Raw genomic sequence first — 18,696 nt, 5'->3', positions numbered from 1 at the left:
TCAAAGTGCATCTAGTTTGGGGAGAGGGGCAGTTAAGGCCATTACAGGAAAATAATAATGATATGATGGACTCTAAGAGCATGCATGCTGGCAGACCTAGCCCTGTGACCCTGTCATCGCACTCCTGGAGAGCCATTTAAATTTAAACTAAATCATACGTCACGGCATTATTACATTGTGTTGTCCCTTGCAAATCCCTGTGAACCCCAAATAAAGCAGACCACCTCCTCTTCCCTCACCATTGATTCTGCCTTGTGGAACTTCAAATCCAGTATAGTTTTATCAGGAAAAACCCGAACATTTCACTTATGTGGACTACATAGTTGTATTATTTTGCAATCAAATTGAGGTGCAGCTCTGCCTAATCTTACCCATTATTCATCATTGAGATTCTCCATTTCGGGGTAGCACCAGGTGGAAACTGACCCGGCTCTTCCCTGGTTCGAATAGGACATCTTTAGTAGTGTATTGTCTGCTGTAGCCCGGCACTGGTGTTCCCCAGTACTGGAGGCATATGTAGGATAATAATATTTTCCATTTATTGAACTCTGCGTGGGCTTTCTTATTTGATCCTCTTAACAACTCTAATAGGATAGGTGTTATTACTTCCTGTTTCATAGACAAGGAGACTGCAGCTCAGAGAGAGATTCAATGACTTATACAAAATTACCCATTAATTAATGGGAGAGTAAATCACACAAGTGCGGTTTTTCATAACCTCAATTCCGTATTCTTCTTTGACTGTGAACCTTTGTGCTAGAGACTGTGGAGGACACTACCGATTCCAAAGCAGGTCATTTCCTGGGGGCCTGACCATCCATTTTAAGGAGGTAAAATAAGATGGTTCAGGAACAGTGCAAAGCAGTAAGTGCTCAGCTGTAGCTGGGATACAGGGAGGAGCACTTCCCCGGGGGTTGGAAAAATGTCATAGGAGAGGAATGGAAATGGTGTTCAAGGAGTAGGCATTTCAGGCAGAGCTTCTACAGCATGAGTGTAGATGAGGAGTTGGCAATAGGCAAAATGTGAAGAAGACAGTGAGAAAACAAATCTGATGGGGCGAAGAGTTTGTATAAGAGAATGATGAGGAAGGAGGATGGGGTGAGGCTGTAAATATTGGAAAGCCAGACCAAAGCATGCATTCTTTTTGTTGTTGTTAATCCTCACCTGAGGTTATTTTTCCACTGATTTTCAGATAAGGGTGGGAGGGAGGGAGAGAGAAAGAAACAGTGATGTAAGAGAGACACATTGGTTGGTTGCCTCCTGCATGACCCCTACGGAGCTGGGGCTGCAACCCAGGTATGCGCCCTTGACTGGGAATCAAACCCGAGACCCTTAGGTCCACGAGCCAACACTCTGTTGAGCCAAACCGGCCAGGGCCAAAGCATGCATTCTTAATACTCTAAGGAAGGTATACAATTGGGGGATTGGAGTGGAGAGGCCTTAGGAAGCCATACTTGGCCTGTCTTTGCATTGGATGTTGGAGAATGGAGTCAGGGAAACCAGGTAGGGGCTGTTGGAACAGATCTACTCTGAAGTCGGGCTTGGGTGAGGTTGGTGATAATAGGACTATAAGGCCAGGGGGCAGACTTGGTGACTGATTGGAAATGGGAGAAGAAGGACCCACCACATGTTTGATTCAAGAGTAAGAACTTCTGTGTCTCTGGCCAGGTTGCTCGGTTGGAGCGTCATCCCTACACCAAAAGACGGTGCGTTCAATTTCCAGTCAGGGCACATACCTAGGTTGTGGGTTCGCTCCCCAATCAGGGTGTATATGGGAGGCAATAAATCTCTTTCTCTCTCTCTACCCCCCCCCTCCTCTCCCTCCTCCTCTCTCTCTAAGAAAATGAAAATATATCCTTGGGTAAGGTTTTAAAAAAAAGGAGTAAGAATTGCTGTGAATTTTAGACCTTTCCTCATTATTTTCCATAAGCTTACTTCTGTGCATTTTTATTTTATTGCTTCTATGCATTCATTTACAGAAGTCCCCCCTTATCCATGGGTGATATGTTCCAAGACCTCCAATGGATACCTGAAAGTGCAGATAGTACCAAAACCTATATATACTCTATTTCTTCCTATACACACATACCTATGATAAAATTTAATTTATCAATTAGGCACAATAAGAGATGAACAATAACTAATAATGAAATAGAACAATTATAGCTGTAATAAAAGTTAAGTAAAATAAGAGTTATTTGCCCATAAGCACTGTGGTACCTCCACGGTCATCTGATAACCAAGAGGGCTGCTAAGTGACTAATGGGCAGGGAGTGTCTACAGCATGAAGTCATTGGACAAAGGGATGATTCACATCCTGGGTGGAATGGAGCTGGACTGTGCAAGATTTTATCATGCTACTCAGAATGGCGCACAATTTAGAACTTACACATTGTTTATTTCTGGAATTTTTCTTCTTTTAAAAATTTATCTTTATTGAAAATATTGCAGATGTCCTCCCCTTTTCCCCCATTGACACCCTCCACCCCACTCCCATCTTCCCCAGAACTTCACCCCACTATTGTCTGGAATTTTTCATTTCATATTTTCACACTGGGATTGACCTCAGGTAACTGAAACCACAGAACGTGAAACCGTGGATAAGGGGGAACTACTGTAGTCAAAAGATATTTTTGTTTGTTTTTTGGTACGTGCCCCTAGTGGGAACTGAACCCGGGACTCTCTGGTCCGCAGGCCGAGGCTACAACCGCTGAGCCAAACCAGCCATGGCATCAAAAGATATTTTTGAGTGCGCTCTGTGCACCACATTTCCAGGTCAGGATGATTTCTGTGGGTGCATCCATCTATAAATACAAATATACTCACATTATTAACAGTTTGTGTTTACAGAGCAACTACCAGTAACATCTCGGTTACAAGTGGAAATTGATCCCTTTTTAGCACGTGCAGACAGAAACATTTTAGTTAAGGCCTCAGAAATACAATTTAGCAATCAGAACCAATCAGCATTTGACACAATTTCGTACACAATGATTTCAAGGAATTAGTGATGCTGAGACTAAAACAACTGGTGATAAGACCTCTGCATATTTTGGAAAAGGTTTGTTTTTGGTATTGGATAGGCATCTTCACCTCTTTTGAACCCTCTACTTAGTTATAAATATGGTTTTGGTAGCCATCCAAAAACTTAATGTATGTCTGTCTGTCTGTCTGTCTGTCTGTCTATCTATCTATCTATCTATCTGATTCAGAATATTCTTATTTTTGCAAACCTTCCCAAATTTCTGTATCCATAAAAGGGAGGTGCAGAAATAATATACATGAAAATATAAAAAATACAAAGTATGTCAATGACCTTATTTCTGTTGGTTATGACAATTTGGTGCTTTGGTGTGGCATTGCATAATAAAATGATGTACGTGGATGTAGGCAACATCCTTAGAGTGATTCCGGAGGTTTTTATTAAGGTTCAAATCTTTTTATAGGTTGGACTTCAAAAGAACTACACTTTATTAATTTTGTTTTCTTCTATTCGCAACATAGTTTGGGGCTGTACATTATTCCCAACATGGGAAATGAAAATAAATTTAGTTTTGTTCCTGTGAGTTATAATTCATAGTGAATTTATACAATGTTAGTATTTTCATTTCCTTGGTTTTTAGCACCCATGGAAGGTAAAATTCACTGTGAGATTTTGAAATGGATGATTTACCCTATCATGGAATATTTTCAAAGACTTGGCATATTTACTTATTTATTTAAAAAATTTATTTTTGTTACAGTTGTTTCTCCCCCCCCCCCATTGACACACTCCTCCTGCCCCCCCCCCCTGCATTGTTGTCTATGTCCATTGGTTATGCTTATAGGCATAAGTTCTTTGGTTTAAATCTCCCCCTCACCCGCACCCCCTCCTCTGAAGTTTGCCAGTCTGAACCCTACTTCTATGTCTCTGGGTCTATTTTGTTAATTACCTTATTTTGTTCATTATATTCCACAAATAAGTGAGATCATGTCATACTTGTTTTTCTCTGATTGGCTTATTTCACTTAGCATAATACTCTCCAGGTCCCTCCATGTCATCTCAAAGGATAAGACATCTTTTTCTTTCTAACAGCTGGCATATTTATTTTTAACAACACAAATGTTCTTTGAAAGGTAGATTTAATACACAGTCAGTTGTTATTTGTTGGGGGGAACAAAGGGTTAACCAAAATGTACTTGACAAAATTGAATGGAAGCAAAGCATATATTGAATATGATTAGGGCCTATTTCCCCTATAGAAGAGTTTTGTTTAAAATAGACTATGACCAAAAGCTTAATTATCAAAATAAAACAAGAGGCATAAAGAGTTACAGGCTTTAATATGTTTTCAGCCCCAGTTCCCTTCACACAGTTATCAGCATGTTTAATTTCCAAGCATAATAGCACTAGTTATTGTTGTAAATTGTAAAGGGAGATTAACAGATAGTAAGTACAAACAAACCCAAATAAGTACTGAATAGAGAGAGGTGACAAAGAAGAAAAGACCTCTTTAATGTTAATTATAACTGGTAGGAAGTCTAGACAAATTATATTATCTGTTTTCTATATTATTTGAAAGGGCATTTAGTTAGTAACTCTGCCAGAGATAGAGTTAGGTGTTTGCTTTAGAAACAGGTGAGGTGGCAATTTAGCATCTCCCTGGTTGGCAGCTCACCTTGTGAGCCCTGAAGTTGTAGTAAATTGATGGAATCAAGTTTCAGAAACATCTGAAAAGAACTTTATTTTATTGAGCATTATATTTTAAAAATTAAAAAATATCCTGGCCGGTGTGGCTCAGTGGTTGAGCGTTGACCCATGCACCAAGAGGTTGCTGGTTCGATTCCCGGTCACAGCACATGCCCAGGTTGTGGGCCCGATCCCCAGTGGGGGGCATTCAGGAGGCAGCCAATTGATGTTCTCTCTCACCGATGTTTCTATCTCTCTCTTCCTCTCCTTTCCTCTCTCTCTAAAGTCAATAAAGGAAAAAAAATAGTTTTAATCTCCAGGTTATATTCTGGCACTTAATAATTCATTGTCTCAAAACACGATAGTTGTTACCTGTCTGCTTGCTTTTACTGTGTTTAGAATTGAATGAATTACAGCTATGGTTGGCACTATTTACTGATACATGTTCCAAAATGTGTCAGGCCTCAGATAGCACATATAATGTAACAAGTCCAAATGCATGATAAAATAGTCATCTAGTCCTACATTTTTCATACACAGTTTGCTTGAAGTCTATTGTTTCCTTTATTAATATGTCTAACTGGTTATTTCCAGAAACCACTAGTCTGACCTTTAGCGTCCATAGGCTGCACTTACAACTTAATGCCTGCTGCTGCCAGCTCCACTGTCCCGCTCTGCATTCTCTGTGCCTAGAACAGGCCGAACCAAAAAGCATCTTGTTTCTTTAATTCTGAAGGGCCATCGATTGTGAGCTGCCCTCTTAACATGTTTTTCTTTTTTCTTTCTTTCTTTCTTTTTTTTTTTTTTTGTGGTACATGCCCCTAGCGGGAACCGAACCTAGGACTCTCTGGTCCGCAGGCCGATGCTCAACCGCTGAGCCAAACTGGCCAGGGCTAACATGTTTTTCGAAGAGAAATATAAATACATCATTAAATGTACATGTCAAATGTAAATGCACCTGAGTTTTAGGAATATTAAAATGTGAATAAAAATGTCTCCTTAAATCAAGAAGGTGTATGTGGTCCTAGGTGCTAGGAATTGTAACAAACAGTTGCCTGTGACTTTTTAAATCCTCACCCGAGGACATTTTTGCATTTATCTTGAGATAAAGAGGGAGGAGGAGAGAGAGGGAAACATTGATGTGAGAGAGACACATCGAGTGGTCACTACCCACAGGACCCCAGCTGGGGCTGGGGACAAACTGTAACCCATATACATGCCCTTAGTGGGAACCAAACCCGGGACTCTCTGGTCCGCGGGCTGTCGCTCTAACCGCTGAGCCAAACCGGCCACGGCAAACCACTGATTCTTTATTCTAGTTTGTGGTCTTTTGCTGTGGTCGTAGTTGTTTGTCTAAGATAGGTAGGATCCACACGACTCCATCCCTACTCTGTGTAGTTTAGTATTTATAGTTGGTACCATACATCTTGCTTCTTAAAGCCAAGCCATACTGAATTGCTTTTTCTTTGTGTATGTGGACCGTGTTTTCCTATTTAGATTGTAATTTCCTAAAACTCTGCACAATATTAAATATAATTCTGGGCATATATTAAAGATTTCATAAGGACTTCTTGAGACCCTTTACCTGAAAAATTCAAATTAAGTATTAAAATAGTTCAGCCCATTGACTGAAGGTAGGAATGAAGCTTACTTACTGTGAATGTATTGACTGGATGGATTTTATATTCTTTAATGGTAACTTTTTAAGTAAAAATTTTACAGTACGCTTTCTCTGAGTGTAAAAGTCATAAATGGAGCTTGAAGAACTGATTTGGAGTGCTTTCCCTTGACTTTGGTTGTAGCTACTCCAAGAAGAGCCTATTCTGAGGAATGAGGTCATTTAGCACGGCAGTGAGTGGGGACAGCCCGCAGCTTTGGATTAATGCTATGTGGCCACGTTAATAAGAGGCAGACGAAGGTCCCTGACATAATTAAGCAACAATTGTATATATGCTGCTCTCCTCTAGGGAGAAAAAACCAACAGATTGCTCAGTCTAGAAATAGGGAACATGGTTAAACATTTCACTGATGTCTTTCTTAATCATGTTGCACACAGTTCTCTTCCGGCCTTCATTCTTGTGCGCATGTTGTTCTCTCTGCTTAAGTTGTCTTTCCTGCCTCGTCCACCTACCAAACTTCTACTTGCGCTTCAAGACCAGTTCAGAAATTCCGCCTCTCCAAATGCTCCAAGGCCCAAGGACAGTCAGGTCCCTGCTTGCAGCTCCCTGAGTGGGAACCCATGAAACGAGGGAACATATCTTGTTCACCTTTCTACCCCCTAGTTTGCCTTAGGCTTATTATGCCAGCACGGTAGCACTAAAGCCGCCAGAGCACCTGAGTTCTGCTCAACCCAGTTTGTGAAGTCTTATCTTCCTTGTTTAACAGGTATGTTTCATAGCAAACAATGCTGATTTAAGATAATAGACATATTGTTATCATATCTGTATGAGACCACGCAAAAGCAGCAAGGGAGAGTAGCCGCAGGAGGGAAATGCACAGAGAAGTGGGCAGTGGCTATTTGAAGCCACTGGAAAAGGGTGGTCAGCTGGTGTTGTCCTTGAAAACATGGCAGCCAGATTCATACCTCCAGAGAACACGTGTAAAAGAATACATTTTAATTTTACATGAAATATTTGCCTACATTTATTCGGTGTTTCTTTTATGCCAAATATAGTGCTAAACACTCTGAATGTATTACATCATGACCACAACAACCCTGTAAAGCAGGTATGGTTGTGCTCATTTCACAGAGAAGAAAACTGATCACGGCAGTTAAGTAATCAATAGTTATTCTGTTGGGAAAGTCATTTATTTATATGTAGTATATTCTTTTCTTTTTTTTTTTTATCCTCACCCGAGGACATTTTTCCATTTCTTGTTCAGATAGAGTGGGAGGCAGAGAGAGGAAGAGAGAGAGAGAGAGAAACATCAATGTGAAAGGGACACATCGAGTGGCTGCCAACTGCACAACCAACTAGGGCCGGGGACAAACTGCAACCGAGGTACGCGCCCTTAGCGGGAACCGAACCTGGGTCTCTCTGGACCGAAGGCCGACACTCTAACTGCTGAGCCAAACTGGCCAGGGCTATATGTAGTATATTCTTTATTTTGGTAATAGCCTGTGCTAATGAACTAAAATAAAACCCCCTTGGTTTACATCGACAAATAATCATACAAGTTTTTAAAAAAAATTTACCTTTATTGTTGAAAGTATTACAGATGTCCTCCTTTTTACTCCCATTGCCCCCCTCCAGCCTGCTTTTCTCCCCCCCCCCCCCCCCCCCCGGGCTTCACCACACTATTGTCTGTGTCCATAGGTTATGCATATATGCATATAAGTTCTTTGGTTAATCTCTTCCCACCACACCCCTCCCTTTTCCCTCTGAGATTCGTCAGTCTGTTCCATGCTTCCATGTCTCTGGATCTATTTTGTTCATTAGTTTATTTTGTTCATTAGATTCCACATTTAAACAAGATCGCATGATACTTGTCTTTCTCTGACTGGCTTATTTCACTTAGCATAATACTCTTCAGGTCCCTCCATGTCTTCTCAAAGGGTAAGAGATCTCTGTCTTACAGCTGCATAATATTCCATTGTGTAAGTGTACCATAGCTTTTTTAAGAAATCCTCACCCGAAGATATTTTTCTATTTATGTTCAGATAGAGTGGGAGGGAGGAAGAGAGAGAGAGCCACACACACACCAACTGGTTTCCTCCCACAAGACCCTAACCTGGGCGGGGGACAAACAGCAACCGAGGTACGCACCCTTGACGTGACTCATTGGTCTGCAGGCCCACGCTCTTACCGCTGAGCCAAACCAGCCAGGGCAGTGTACCACAGCTTTTTTTAAATTTTTTTTATCTTCACCCCAGGATATTTTTCCATTTATCTTCAGATAGAGTGGGAGGAAGGGAGAGAGAGAGAGAGAGAAATAGAAACATCCATGTGAGAGAGACACATCGACTCGTTGCCTCCCGCACGACCCCAACCAGGGCCGGGGACAAGTGGCAACTGAGGCATGTGCCCTTGACCAAGATTGAACCCGCAACTCATTAGTCTGCGGGTTGATGCTCTAACCATTGAGCGAAACCAGCCAGGGCTGTACCACAGCTTTTTTATTCATTCCTCTACTGATGGGCACTTTGGCTGTTTCCAGATCTTAGCTATTGTATTATAAATAGTGCTGCTATGAACATAGGGGTGCATATATTCTTTCTGATCGGTGTTTCAGGATTCCTAAGATATATTCCTAGATGTGGGATCACTGAGTCAAATGGCAGTTCCATTTTTAATTTTTTGAGGAGGCTCCATACTATTATCCATAGTAGCTGCACCTGTCTGCATTTATTGGGAAGTATTTTTGTATGTGGGGTGGGCATTGTATTTTAAGAAAAGAGAAGAACTTCTCATGTAATCTTTTCTTTTGTAAAGAGTTGCCTAACTTTTCAGTTTGGGGCATAGATCAATGAACACATCAGGAAAGAAAGGTAAGGAATATCTAAGGAAGGTTTGAATGAGATGAGTCTATCTTGATAACGAAAGGGGTTTTTACTTGTATTTGTTGACAGTGGCAAGAGGACTGAAGTGTTCTCTTTTTTCTCTGCAGGGCTGGTTGATTTGCGAGGAGCCTACTTGTCGAAATCGAATTCGGCACCTTCCCCTTCAGTTTTCTCGAAATGGACCTCTTTGCCAAGTCTGCATGAAAGCTACACTTCGACCAGAGGTAATAGTGCCATAAATAATGTTAAAGAACTGTAGGGGGACTGTGTTTGCCCATTCCTTAGTCTGGGAAGTAGACATTTGGAATTTGCTCGGTAGAGACACCCTACTACCACACACATGTATTTTTTAAATATCCAGACTTGAAAAAGATATGCCTTATATTTTCACATCATGAACAATACTATATTTATATCTAAAAGAGACACTGTTTCTCATATGGGTTACTCTGTTTCTTTGGTTGCCACTTCATAATTTCAAAGAAGGGATAATGCCATTTCTTTGCAGAAACTGCTGTTATCTTTGGACTAGATCATAACGTCTTTTGTAAGGACCAGAAAACCTCCCAAACCTGTACCCTAAAGGGTTTGTTTGTATGGGATTCCATTGTTTCTAAGTAGCAGCAGAGATAATAATTCTCAAGCTTTTTCTTCACCTTAATACGTATACCTGAGGAATAAGACAGATTATCATTAGTGACTCTCAGCTGGGGAGCACATGGTCTGGAAACATCTTCCTGGTAATTATCTTTGAGCATCACCCAAGCACCATTTTTTTTTTAATTCCTCACCCGAGGACACTTTTTCCACGTATCATTAGATAGAGTGGGAGGGAGGGAGAGAGAGAGACAGAGAGACAGAGAAACATCGACATGATAGAGCCATATCTACTGGTTGCCTCCCGCACGACCCTGACCAGGTCCGGGGATGAACTGCAACCGAGGTACGTGCTCTTGACCAGAATCGAACCCGAGACTCATGGGTCCATGAGCCGACGCTCTAACCGCTGAGCCAAACCAGTCAGGGCTCAAGCACCATTTTTGAAACTGTGAGGAGAGGAATGTTTGAAGGTCTTCCATGCAAAGAGGGTTTTGTGATCAACTACATCTAGCAAACTCTGGGCTAGCCAAAGTTAAACAGGCTTATTGCAAATTGTCTCAGTTAAACAGACTTATTGCACATTGTCTCAGAGCCTGTGAAACAATCATGTGCTATCTGCCTTGCCAAACAGGACTGGGATGTGCCTCATTTTCCACATTTGTCTGGCCTGAGGAATTGTAAGGATTTTGGTGACAAGAGAGTAAGAATAGGAAACCTGTTTATTTACTTATTCTTTAACACAGATGCAGGGTTCTTTAACCAAATTTTAATTTACAATCTTTTCACTAAAAATTGTTGATACACAGGCTAGTTTTAGGGAAGTATTTATGACAATATATTGTCATTTCACAAAATCTAGCAAGAACTCAGAAACTGCAAATGGGTACCGCCATTGTTGTATATTCCCTTGTTCTTTTGCCTATCAATATGTACGTTTTACATGGTTTACGTCATAATGAAAATATGCTTGTGTCATGTTTATCTTTTGTCAAGCATCTATCTGTGTTGCTACTGAATTTTCACTACCAACATTTTTAGATGCAAATTTGACCATTCCTCTCATTGGGCATTTTAGGCTATTTTCAGCTATCTCTTTATTAGAAAACTATGACAAATATTTTCCTGCTTAAATTGTGTTTTGTTTTGTTTTTGTTATTTGAAATATTACTTTAGGATAAATTGTTATTGATCGTACATAGCAAAATGCATAAATATAGCCCAGCGGTGTGGCTCAATGGATTGAGCGTCATCCCATGGACTGAAAGGTCCCAGTTTGCTTCCTGGTCAGGGCGCATGCCCGAGTTTTCAGGCTCGATCCCCAGTAGGGGTTGTTCAGGAGGCAGCCCATCGATGTTTCTGTCTCACATTGATGTTTCTCTCTCTCTAAAAAATCAATAAAAACATATTTTTTTTAAAAATGCCTAATACAGTATGAAAACAGCAATATAAAGGCATGATTTGTATTGCCAAATTGCTTTCTTAATGGTTTGTCCCAGCTTACACTGTAACCAGTTTTACCACCACCTTTGCAGCATTTGAACATAATTATTCATTTATGCATGACTAATTTGATATGCATAAATGTTCCTTGCCAAATTTTGTCGATCTTTGATAATTAACAAAGTAGAGTGTAGATTTTGTTTAAAACTACAGAACACAAGTGAGAGTTAGCTGTCGTAGCAAATTGTTTTTACGTCAGTCTCATCGCAAGACTTGCATCAGCAGGTGCAGAAAGAAAACAAGAGTATATCAATTTAGTGTGAGTCATCAATCCAATTGTAGACTCCAGGGGAATCACCTTGCTTCAAGAACCCATGCTGCCTTTGAGCCTTTAACATCTTGCTCATCAAGTGAAGTTCAATGAAAATTGAATTACTTCTTAGAAAGTCAGCCAGTTTTATGATTGCATTTTTGGTGAAAGAAAGTAAAAGGAAAGTATATAGCTAGCAGATCGGCAACCTTCCAATAAACGTTGATGATGTTACTGGTAGTGGTTTAATACATCAGGCTGTCTTTGATCATTTATTATCCTTTTTAAATGAGTGAACCAACACAGGCATTTTGAAATAATTTTTTCCCTTCATATCCTTGTCCTCAAAAATGGTGGCATTTAGGGCAGACATTTATCAAAGTTATCAGCTACTCTTCCCAGAGAGAAGTTCTTATAGCTTAGCTCCTTGGGTCATATAGCAGCTCAGAACATGGCCCTCGGGGAAAACGGGAGGTTCACAGTATCCTGGTTGGTGATGCTGCCCTTAGCCGTTCCTCACAGGGACCTTGACAGTAGGACTGAGCCCATTCTTTTGCATTTCATTTTGAGTTGCTAATGGTGAATGAGGACTTTCTTAGTTCTATTTATAAGGTTTCTAGGCTTTCTTAGTGGGAGGAAAAAGCTACATCTTTCCACAGTCACAGTAAGTCCTCACTTAATATTCTCAAAAGGTGTTGTGACTAAGGAAAATGATGTATCATGGAACCAGTTTTACCATAGGCTAATTGATAAAAACAAGTTAAGTTACTATGTCATCTCATCAATGTTATAACAAAATGACATTATTCAAGGACCTGCTGTAGTTCCAGAGAGGTTTCAAAATCAGTGGTGCAATGAACAGGATCATTATCATTATAATAGGACTTTCCAAAGTGTTAATTTTGCGGGATTATGCTTATCTGGTTTTTTGAGTTCTCGGTTGCTGTGTCTCAATCATATATTCCTTCTTTTTTTTTTTTTATCCTCACCCAAGGATATTTTTACATTTATCTCTAGATATAGTAGGAGGGAGAGAGAGAGAAACATCAATGTGAGAGAGACACATCGACTGATTGCCACCCACATGACCCAAACTGGGGCCTGGGACGAACTGCAACCGAGGTACAGGCCCTTGGCTGGAATCGAATCCACGACTCTTGGTCCACGGGCCAATGCTCCAACCGCTGAGCCAAACCGGCCAGGACCCTATATTCCATTTTTAAATTCTTTATTGAACACCTATATCCTAGGCACTTTGCCAAGTGCTAGGGACATATCAATAAACAGGACATGCCCTTATTTATTAAGCTAATTTGCATTACCTAAATTATATAAAACTGATATCTGTGAGCAAAAAATAGGCATTTGTAAATATCCGTTTGGAAAAAAAGTACTGCTTTCCTAGTGCTTGAATAGTGGGGACTTTAAACACGTTCAAGGTCGATGGTAAAGCACTTGCCTCTTACTGTGCCAGTTTCATCCTCACATAATAAATCTACTCTCATTTAGTCCTGGGTTGCAGTTGGCTTGAGTACTTTCCAGAATTGACTTGGAGTATGAAAGCTGGCTCTTCTTCTGGCTCCTGTTGCCAGAGTTATGAGAATAAAGCTGGGGCAATTTTATTCCCAGGACTTTAGATGTGTGTCTCTTCTCTTCTCAGATACCTTTTTTTTTTTAAATCAGTAAAGTTTTCTTCGACACTAATAGGAATTTACCAGTATGCATATTGCTGATTATTAAAAATATATATTTACCCTGGCCGGTTTGGCTCAGCGGTTCGAGTATTGGCCCACGGACCAAAGAGTCATGGGTTCGATTCCGGTCAAGGGCATGTACCTCGGTTGTGGTTCAGCCCCTGGCCACCCTGGTTGGGGTCATGTGGGAGGCAACCAATCAATGTGTCCCTCTCTCTTTTTTTTTTTTTTTTTTGTACAGATAGAGTGGGAGGGAGAGAGAGGAAGGGAGAGAGAGTGAGAAACATCGATGTGAAGGGACACATCGAGTGGCTGCCACCCGCACGACCAACCAAGGCCGGGGACAAACTGCAACCGAAGTATGTGCCCTTAGCGGGAACCGAACCCGGGTCTCTCCAGACCGCAGGCTGACACTCTAACCGCTGAGCCAAACCGGCCAGGGCCAATGTGTCCCTCTCACATTGATGTTTGTCTCTCTCTCTCTGCCCCACTCCCTCCCACTCTATCTGAAAATCAATGGAAAAATATCCTCGGTTGACGATTTAAAACTATATATGTGTGTGTAATATTATATTATACTATATATTATATTATACTACACTATACTTATATTATATTTATATTTATATTTATATTCTCTGCCACATAGGAAGTGCAAACAAATACAGGAATGAAAACTTTGAGGTATGCATAAATTCCTAAGTGACTAGAACCCTTTTCCACACTGGTGATAGAGACAGGACTTACTCAAATTAGGGAATAAATATTTTAATATCACCGTATTTTAGGGACATGTTTTTGACTTCTTAAGGTGGCCAAATCTGTGTGGCTATAAGCTGAGTCCACAGGGGATTGTGTGTGTTGTGTAAAATTAAAAGTGTAAGTTTTGTTTTGTTTTCATTGTAAAACTAGGATTTTAAACTAAGTTGAAGTTTGTCTCACTAACATTTCCATTCTTGCTGTGGAGATGAGAAAACATCTACGTGAGACTCCCCAGGACATGGTGGAAATAATTTGTGAAATTATACAGCCCCTGGGGCAGGAGCACTGTGGTGGAGCCCCTTTTTTCAAGGGTTCATTCAACTAAATTTCTTGAAGGCCACTTATGAGGAAAGCAGTAAAATGACTTATGCTCCTACTTTGGGCCAACTCTAGTGTTTCCCACATTACCCTCAGTTGTAAAACTGTTGAAAACTTTTATAATGGAACACGTGTACCATACTGGACTTTGGCCTTCAAGGGAGAGTTTGAAATAATGAAAATATAATCATTATGTATTACAATTTCAAAATGACAATGGCTGGATGAATTGTTGATTTGATAAGTAGGTTAGGGACGTTGAGACTATTGTGAAACTATCTGGGAGAATGTCTTCTTTCTGCATAAGATGAAAATAGAAAAATAAGTGTGATCTCTTAAGGTAGTAATCATGAGTTCTGCAGGAAGAGAACCTTAGAACCATGATGGGGAGTCTTAAACATTTGTATCTAGTCATTGGTTATCCTCCTGTAGACTCTGGGTTTTACCACGAAGGGTCCTTTGGAGCTCTGTTGTGATTTCAGTGTGCTTGTACTTTGATGCAGAAATTGCTAAATTCTGCATACACAAAGCAGATGCTTGCCTTCTTTTTCAATTTTTTTCATCTATGTTGTGCGACCACCACCTCTGTCTAGTTCCAAGACATCTTCATCACCCCTAGAGAAATCCCTGTGCCCATTAGGAATCATATAACACGTGACCTTTTGTGTCTGGCTTCTTTCACCTAGCACAATGTTTCTGAGGTTCCTCACGTGTCAGTATTTCATTGCTTTCTATGGCCAAATAATAGTCCATTGAATAGAGATACCACTATGTGTTGATGCATCCACTGATGGACATTTGGGTTTCTTCTTCCAATATACTTTTTTTTTCTCACCTGAGGACATATTTCCATTTTAGTTCAGATAGAGTGGGAGGGAGAGAAAGAGGAAGAGAGAGAAAGAGAGAGAGAGAGAAACATCGATGTGAAAGAGACACATCGAGTGGCTGCCTCCCGCACGATCCCAACCAGGGGACGAACCACAACCGAGGCACATGCTCATGACTGGAATCAAACCCACGACTCATTGGTCTGTGAGCCGACGATCTAACCGCTAAGTTGAACCAACCAGGGCTCAGTATACTTTTAAAGTTTATTTTCTTTTTCATTAACTAGATAGGTCCTACATTTGGTCTAAATGTGTGCCCTGTGGCTCACTCATTGCTCCTCGTTCAGCTGAATGGACTGATCCAATGCCTTCAGTAAGCACTTATTCAACACCTACTGTTTTCCTGTTTTCTGAGAGCCTTTTAGATATTGAAGGTGGCTATGTTCCTGAGCCTTTCCTTGCTAGGCCCCAGGATTCCTAGGTCTTCAACCATTTTTCTAGTGTTCTGCTTTCAAAATAATGATCCCAATCTAGCATTTGTTTCCCAATAAAGGGAGGAGCCCAGAACTGCATGCTGCCCTTCAACTGCTCTCACTGGAACGAGAACAGAGCAGAACAATCCTGCTGCTGCCAGCTTCTCTAGGTAGTCAGTTTCTGTGGAGTCTATTTAGGGTTGCGTTAACTTTTTTTTTTTTCTTTATTGGTTTTTTAGAGAGAGGAAGGGAGAGGGAGAGAGAGATGGAAACATCAGTGAGAGAGAACATCGATTGGCCGCCTCCTGCATGCCCCTCACCGGGGATCTGGCCCACAACCTGGGCATGTGTCCTGACCAGGAACCGAACTAGTGACCTCCTGGTGCATGGGTCGACGCTCAACCACTGAGCCACACCGGCCGGACGGGTTGCATTAACTTTTTGGCATCCATATCCACAGTGTTGACTCATTTTGAGCCTTCTGTGTACTAAAACACATTTTTTTTTTTTTTTTTTGGCATATGCAACCTCTGGGCCATGCCTTCACGGGTTTTTTGAGAGCCAAGTGATTTATTTAGACTTAAGTGTAAGATTCCATTGGTAGTGTAATAGTTTCCTAGGGCTACAGTAACAAAGTACCACAAACTGGGTAGCTTAAAACAACAGAAATGTATTGTTTTCACGGTTCTGGAAGCTAGCCAGACATCTGAAATCCAGGTATTGGCAAGGCATTCTCCCTCTGAAATCCATAGGGGAGAATCCTTCCTTGCCTCTTTCTAGTGTCTGTTAATCCTTGATATTCCTTGGCCTATAGATGCATCACTGGAGTCCCTGTGTCTGTTAGTCACGTGGCCATCTTTTCCCTGTGTGTCTCCATATCTTTTCTTCTTCTTAGGACACCAGTCATATTGGATCAAAGGCCCAACCTAATCCAGTATGATCTCATCCTAACCCAATTTTATCTGCCAAGTTCTTATTTCCAAATAAGGCCACATTCACAGGAACAGGGGGTTAGGACTTCAACATACCTTATTAGGGATGCATTTCAACCCATAACAGGTAGTAATTGTACTGAGCTGAAGGAAACGGAGACCAAAAGTAACAGCAAGCTGAAACAGCATAGACATTCAGTTCTCTGTCCAAGAAACATTAATATTGTATCATGTGACAGAAATCCAGGTATGGGCTGTCCAGGATTGTTATAGTGGCTCCACAGTGTCATCAGAGGCACAAGCTGTTGTCCTTCTCCGTAATCGGCAGTGTCGGGCTTCCACCCTCAAGGTCACAGCGTGATCCAGGATGGCTTCACAAGCTCCTGCAAACCGTCACAGGCTACAAGATAGAGAAAAGGCTGAAGGGTCGAAAGGATGCACCTCTCAGCCAAGTCACTTCTTTGCACAGCCTTCCTAGAAGGTCCACCCAACACTCCTGCTTACATTTCATGGGCCAGAAAGTATTCACATGGACAGAATAGGTTTTTTGTTACTATAGAGAAAGAATAGACTGGGTATTGCAGGCCAACCGGCACTCTCTGTGACAGAGACCTTCCAGTGAACCCTGTGAAATCTCCCCTTGCTGTGCTCAGCCCATCACTGTTCATTGTGGATTTTTGCATCCTGATTCTGCCATGTGCCCAGCCTTTTGTCTAGGACAGATCGGATGCTGTGATTAACCTTCCCTCTTTTATCTTCTCCAAAATATTGTTAAAATGTTGAAGTGCATGTGTGCACATACTAGTGGATAGGTGCCTTCTTCCAAGTGAACACTGCTCCATTTTAATCAGTACCCTTTATGTAGGACTCTTTTACAACTTGCTAATTATCTTTGCTTCTAGTTTATCATTCTCCACAAGGAGTCTCTCTCAGGGGAAAACCACAACATTGCTGACTGGATACTGATCGTCTCATGGTTTTGTAACTGTTTTGGCCCCTGGAATGAGAAATCATGAGGTCTGTCTCCTTGGACAATCTGATATGTTCAGCAGTATATTAAAGAATGTGCTTGCTCCTACTCATTTTACCCCAGAAGCCAGTTGCTTAAGGAGAAGGATCATATAATTTTTTTAAATAAGGTTTTGGTAACTGGCCAGGAGACAGTGTGTGACTGTGGCCAAAGAATCTTGACTAACAGCGGGAGTGATAAGACAGGGCCATAACAATAAATCATGGAATGTGGTAGGATTTGTTGATAGATGTTAACTAAGTAGAACTTCAAAAATAATTACTAAACCATGGACCTAAAAGAAACGAGGTGCCTTAATATTTAAAATTATGGGTTTTTAAAATGGATTTTTAGAGATAGAAGAAGGTGGGGGGAGAGAGAGAGAGATTGATTTGTTGTTTCACTTAGTTATGCACTCATTGGTTGATTGACCAGGGATCGAATCCACAACCTTGGCGTATTGGGATGATGCTCTAACCAACTGAGCTACCCGTCAGGGCAATATTTAAAAATATGTACAGGGACCCTGGTCAGTTTGGCTCAGTGGTTGGAGCGTCGGCCTGTGGACCAGAGAGACCTGGGTTCGATTCTGGCCAAGGGCATGTACCTTAGTTGCATTTTGTCCCCGGCCCCAGTTGGGATTGTGCAGATGGCAGCCAATCGATGTGTCTCTCTCACGTCAATGTTTCTCTCTCTCCCTCCCTCCCGCTCTGTCAAGATAAATGTAAAAATATCTTTGGGTGAGGATTTAAAATAAAATAAAATAAAATTAAATAAAATAAATAAATAAATAAATAAATAAATAAATAAATAAATAAATAAATAAATAAATAAAGTACGGGGTTTTTATTCACCTATACTAGAAAAGCAAAAAAATCACAAAGAAACCAGAAGACGCAGACCCTGCCTTTCACAGGCCTCTACTCTGATGGACAATACACACCCCACACTCCTTTGACTGAAGGAAGAGGCAGCCAGAGCTTTGTGATGGTGGTGCTCCCTAATCAGTAAGGTAGGAACAGTTTCCTCACTAGACTGGAGCAGTGATTCTCAGTTTAGGAGATTATACCTCCTGGGGGACATTTTGGTTGTCACAACTTGGTGGGTAGTGGTGAGTGCTACTGCCATCTAGTGGGTGGAGGCCAGGGATGCTGCTGCATG

At 41.1% G+C, this 18,696-nt stretch overlaps 1 protein-coding gene across 4 annotated transcripts in view; it reads left to right on the top strand.

Annotated features, from left to right (window-relative positions):
• POLA1 (DNA polymerase alpha 1, catalytic subunit) overlaps nucleotides 1–18,696 on the top strand; it is a 321,724-nt gene that overhangs the window by 203,639 nt on the left and 99,389 nt on the right. For 3 of the 4 annotated variants that reach the window (XM_036270523.1, XM_036270528.1, XM_036270524.1), the window contains one exon: nucleotides 9,278–9,394. In XM_036270523.1, coding sequence (XP_036126416.1) covers nucleotides 9,278–9,394 — 117 coding nt within the window. Of the gene's footprint in view, nucleotides 1–9,277; nucleotides 9,395–13,863; nucleotides 13,899–18,696 lie in introns of all 4 variants that reach the window. The other variant, XM_036270526.1, reaches the window with a different exon arrangement.

Source organism: Molossus molossus, unplaced genomic scaffold (assembly GCF_014108415.1).
Source record: "Molossus molossus isolate mMolMol1 unplaced genomic scaffold, mMolMol1.p scaffold_m16_p_2, whole genome shotgun sequence".
Taxonomy (NCBI): domain Eukaryota; kingdom Metazoa; phylum Chordata; class Mammalia; order Chiroptera; family Molossidae; genus Molossus; species Molossus molossus.
The sequence above is the reverse complement of the archived record's forward strand: the minus strand, read 5'-3'. Positions and strand labels throughout refer to the sequence as shown.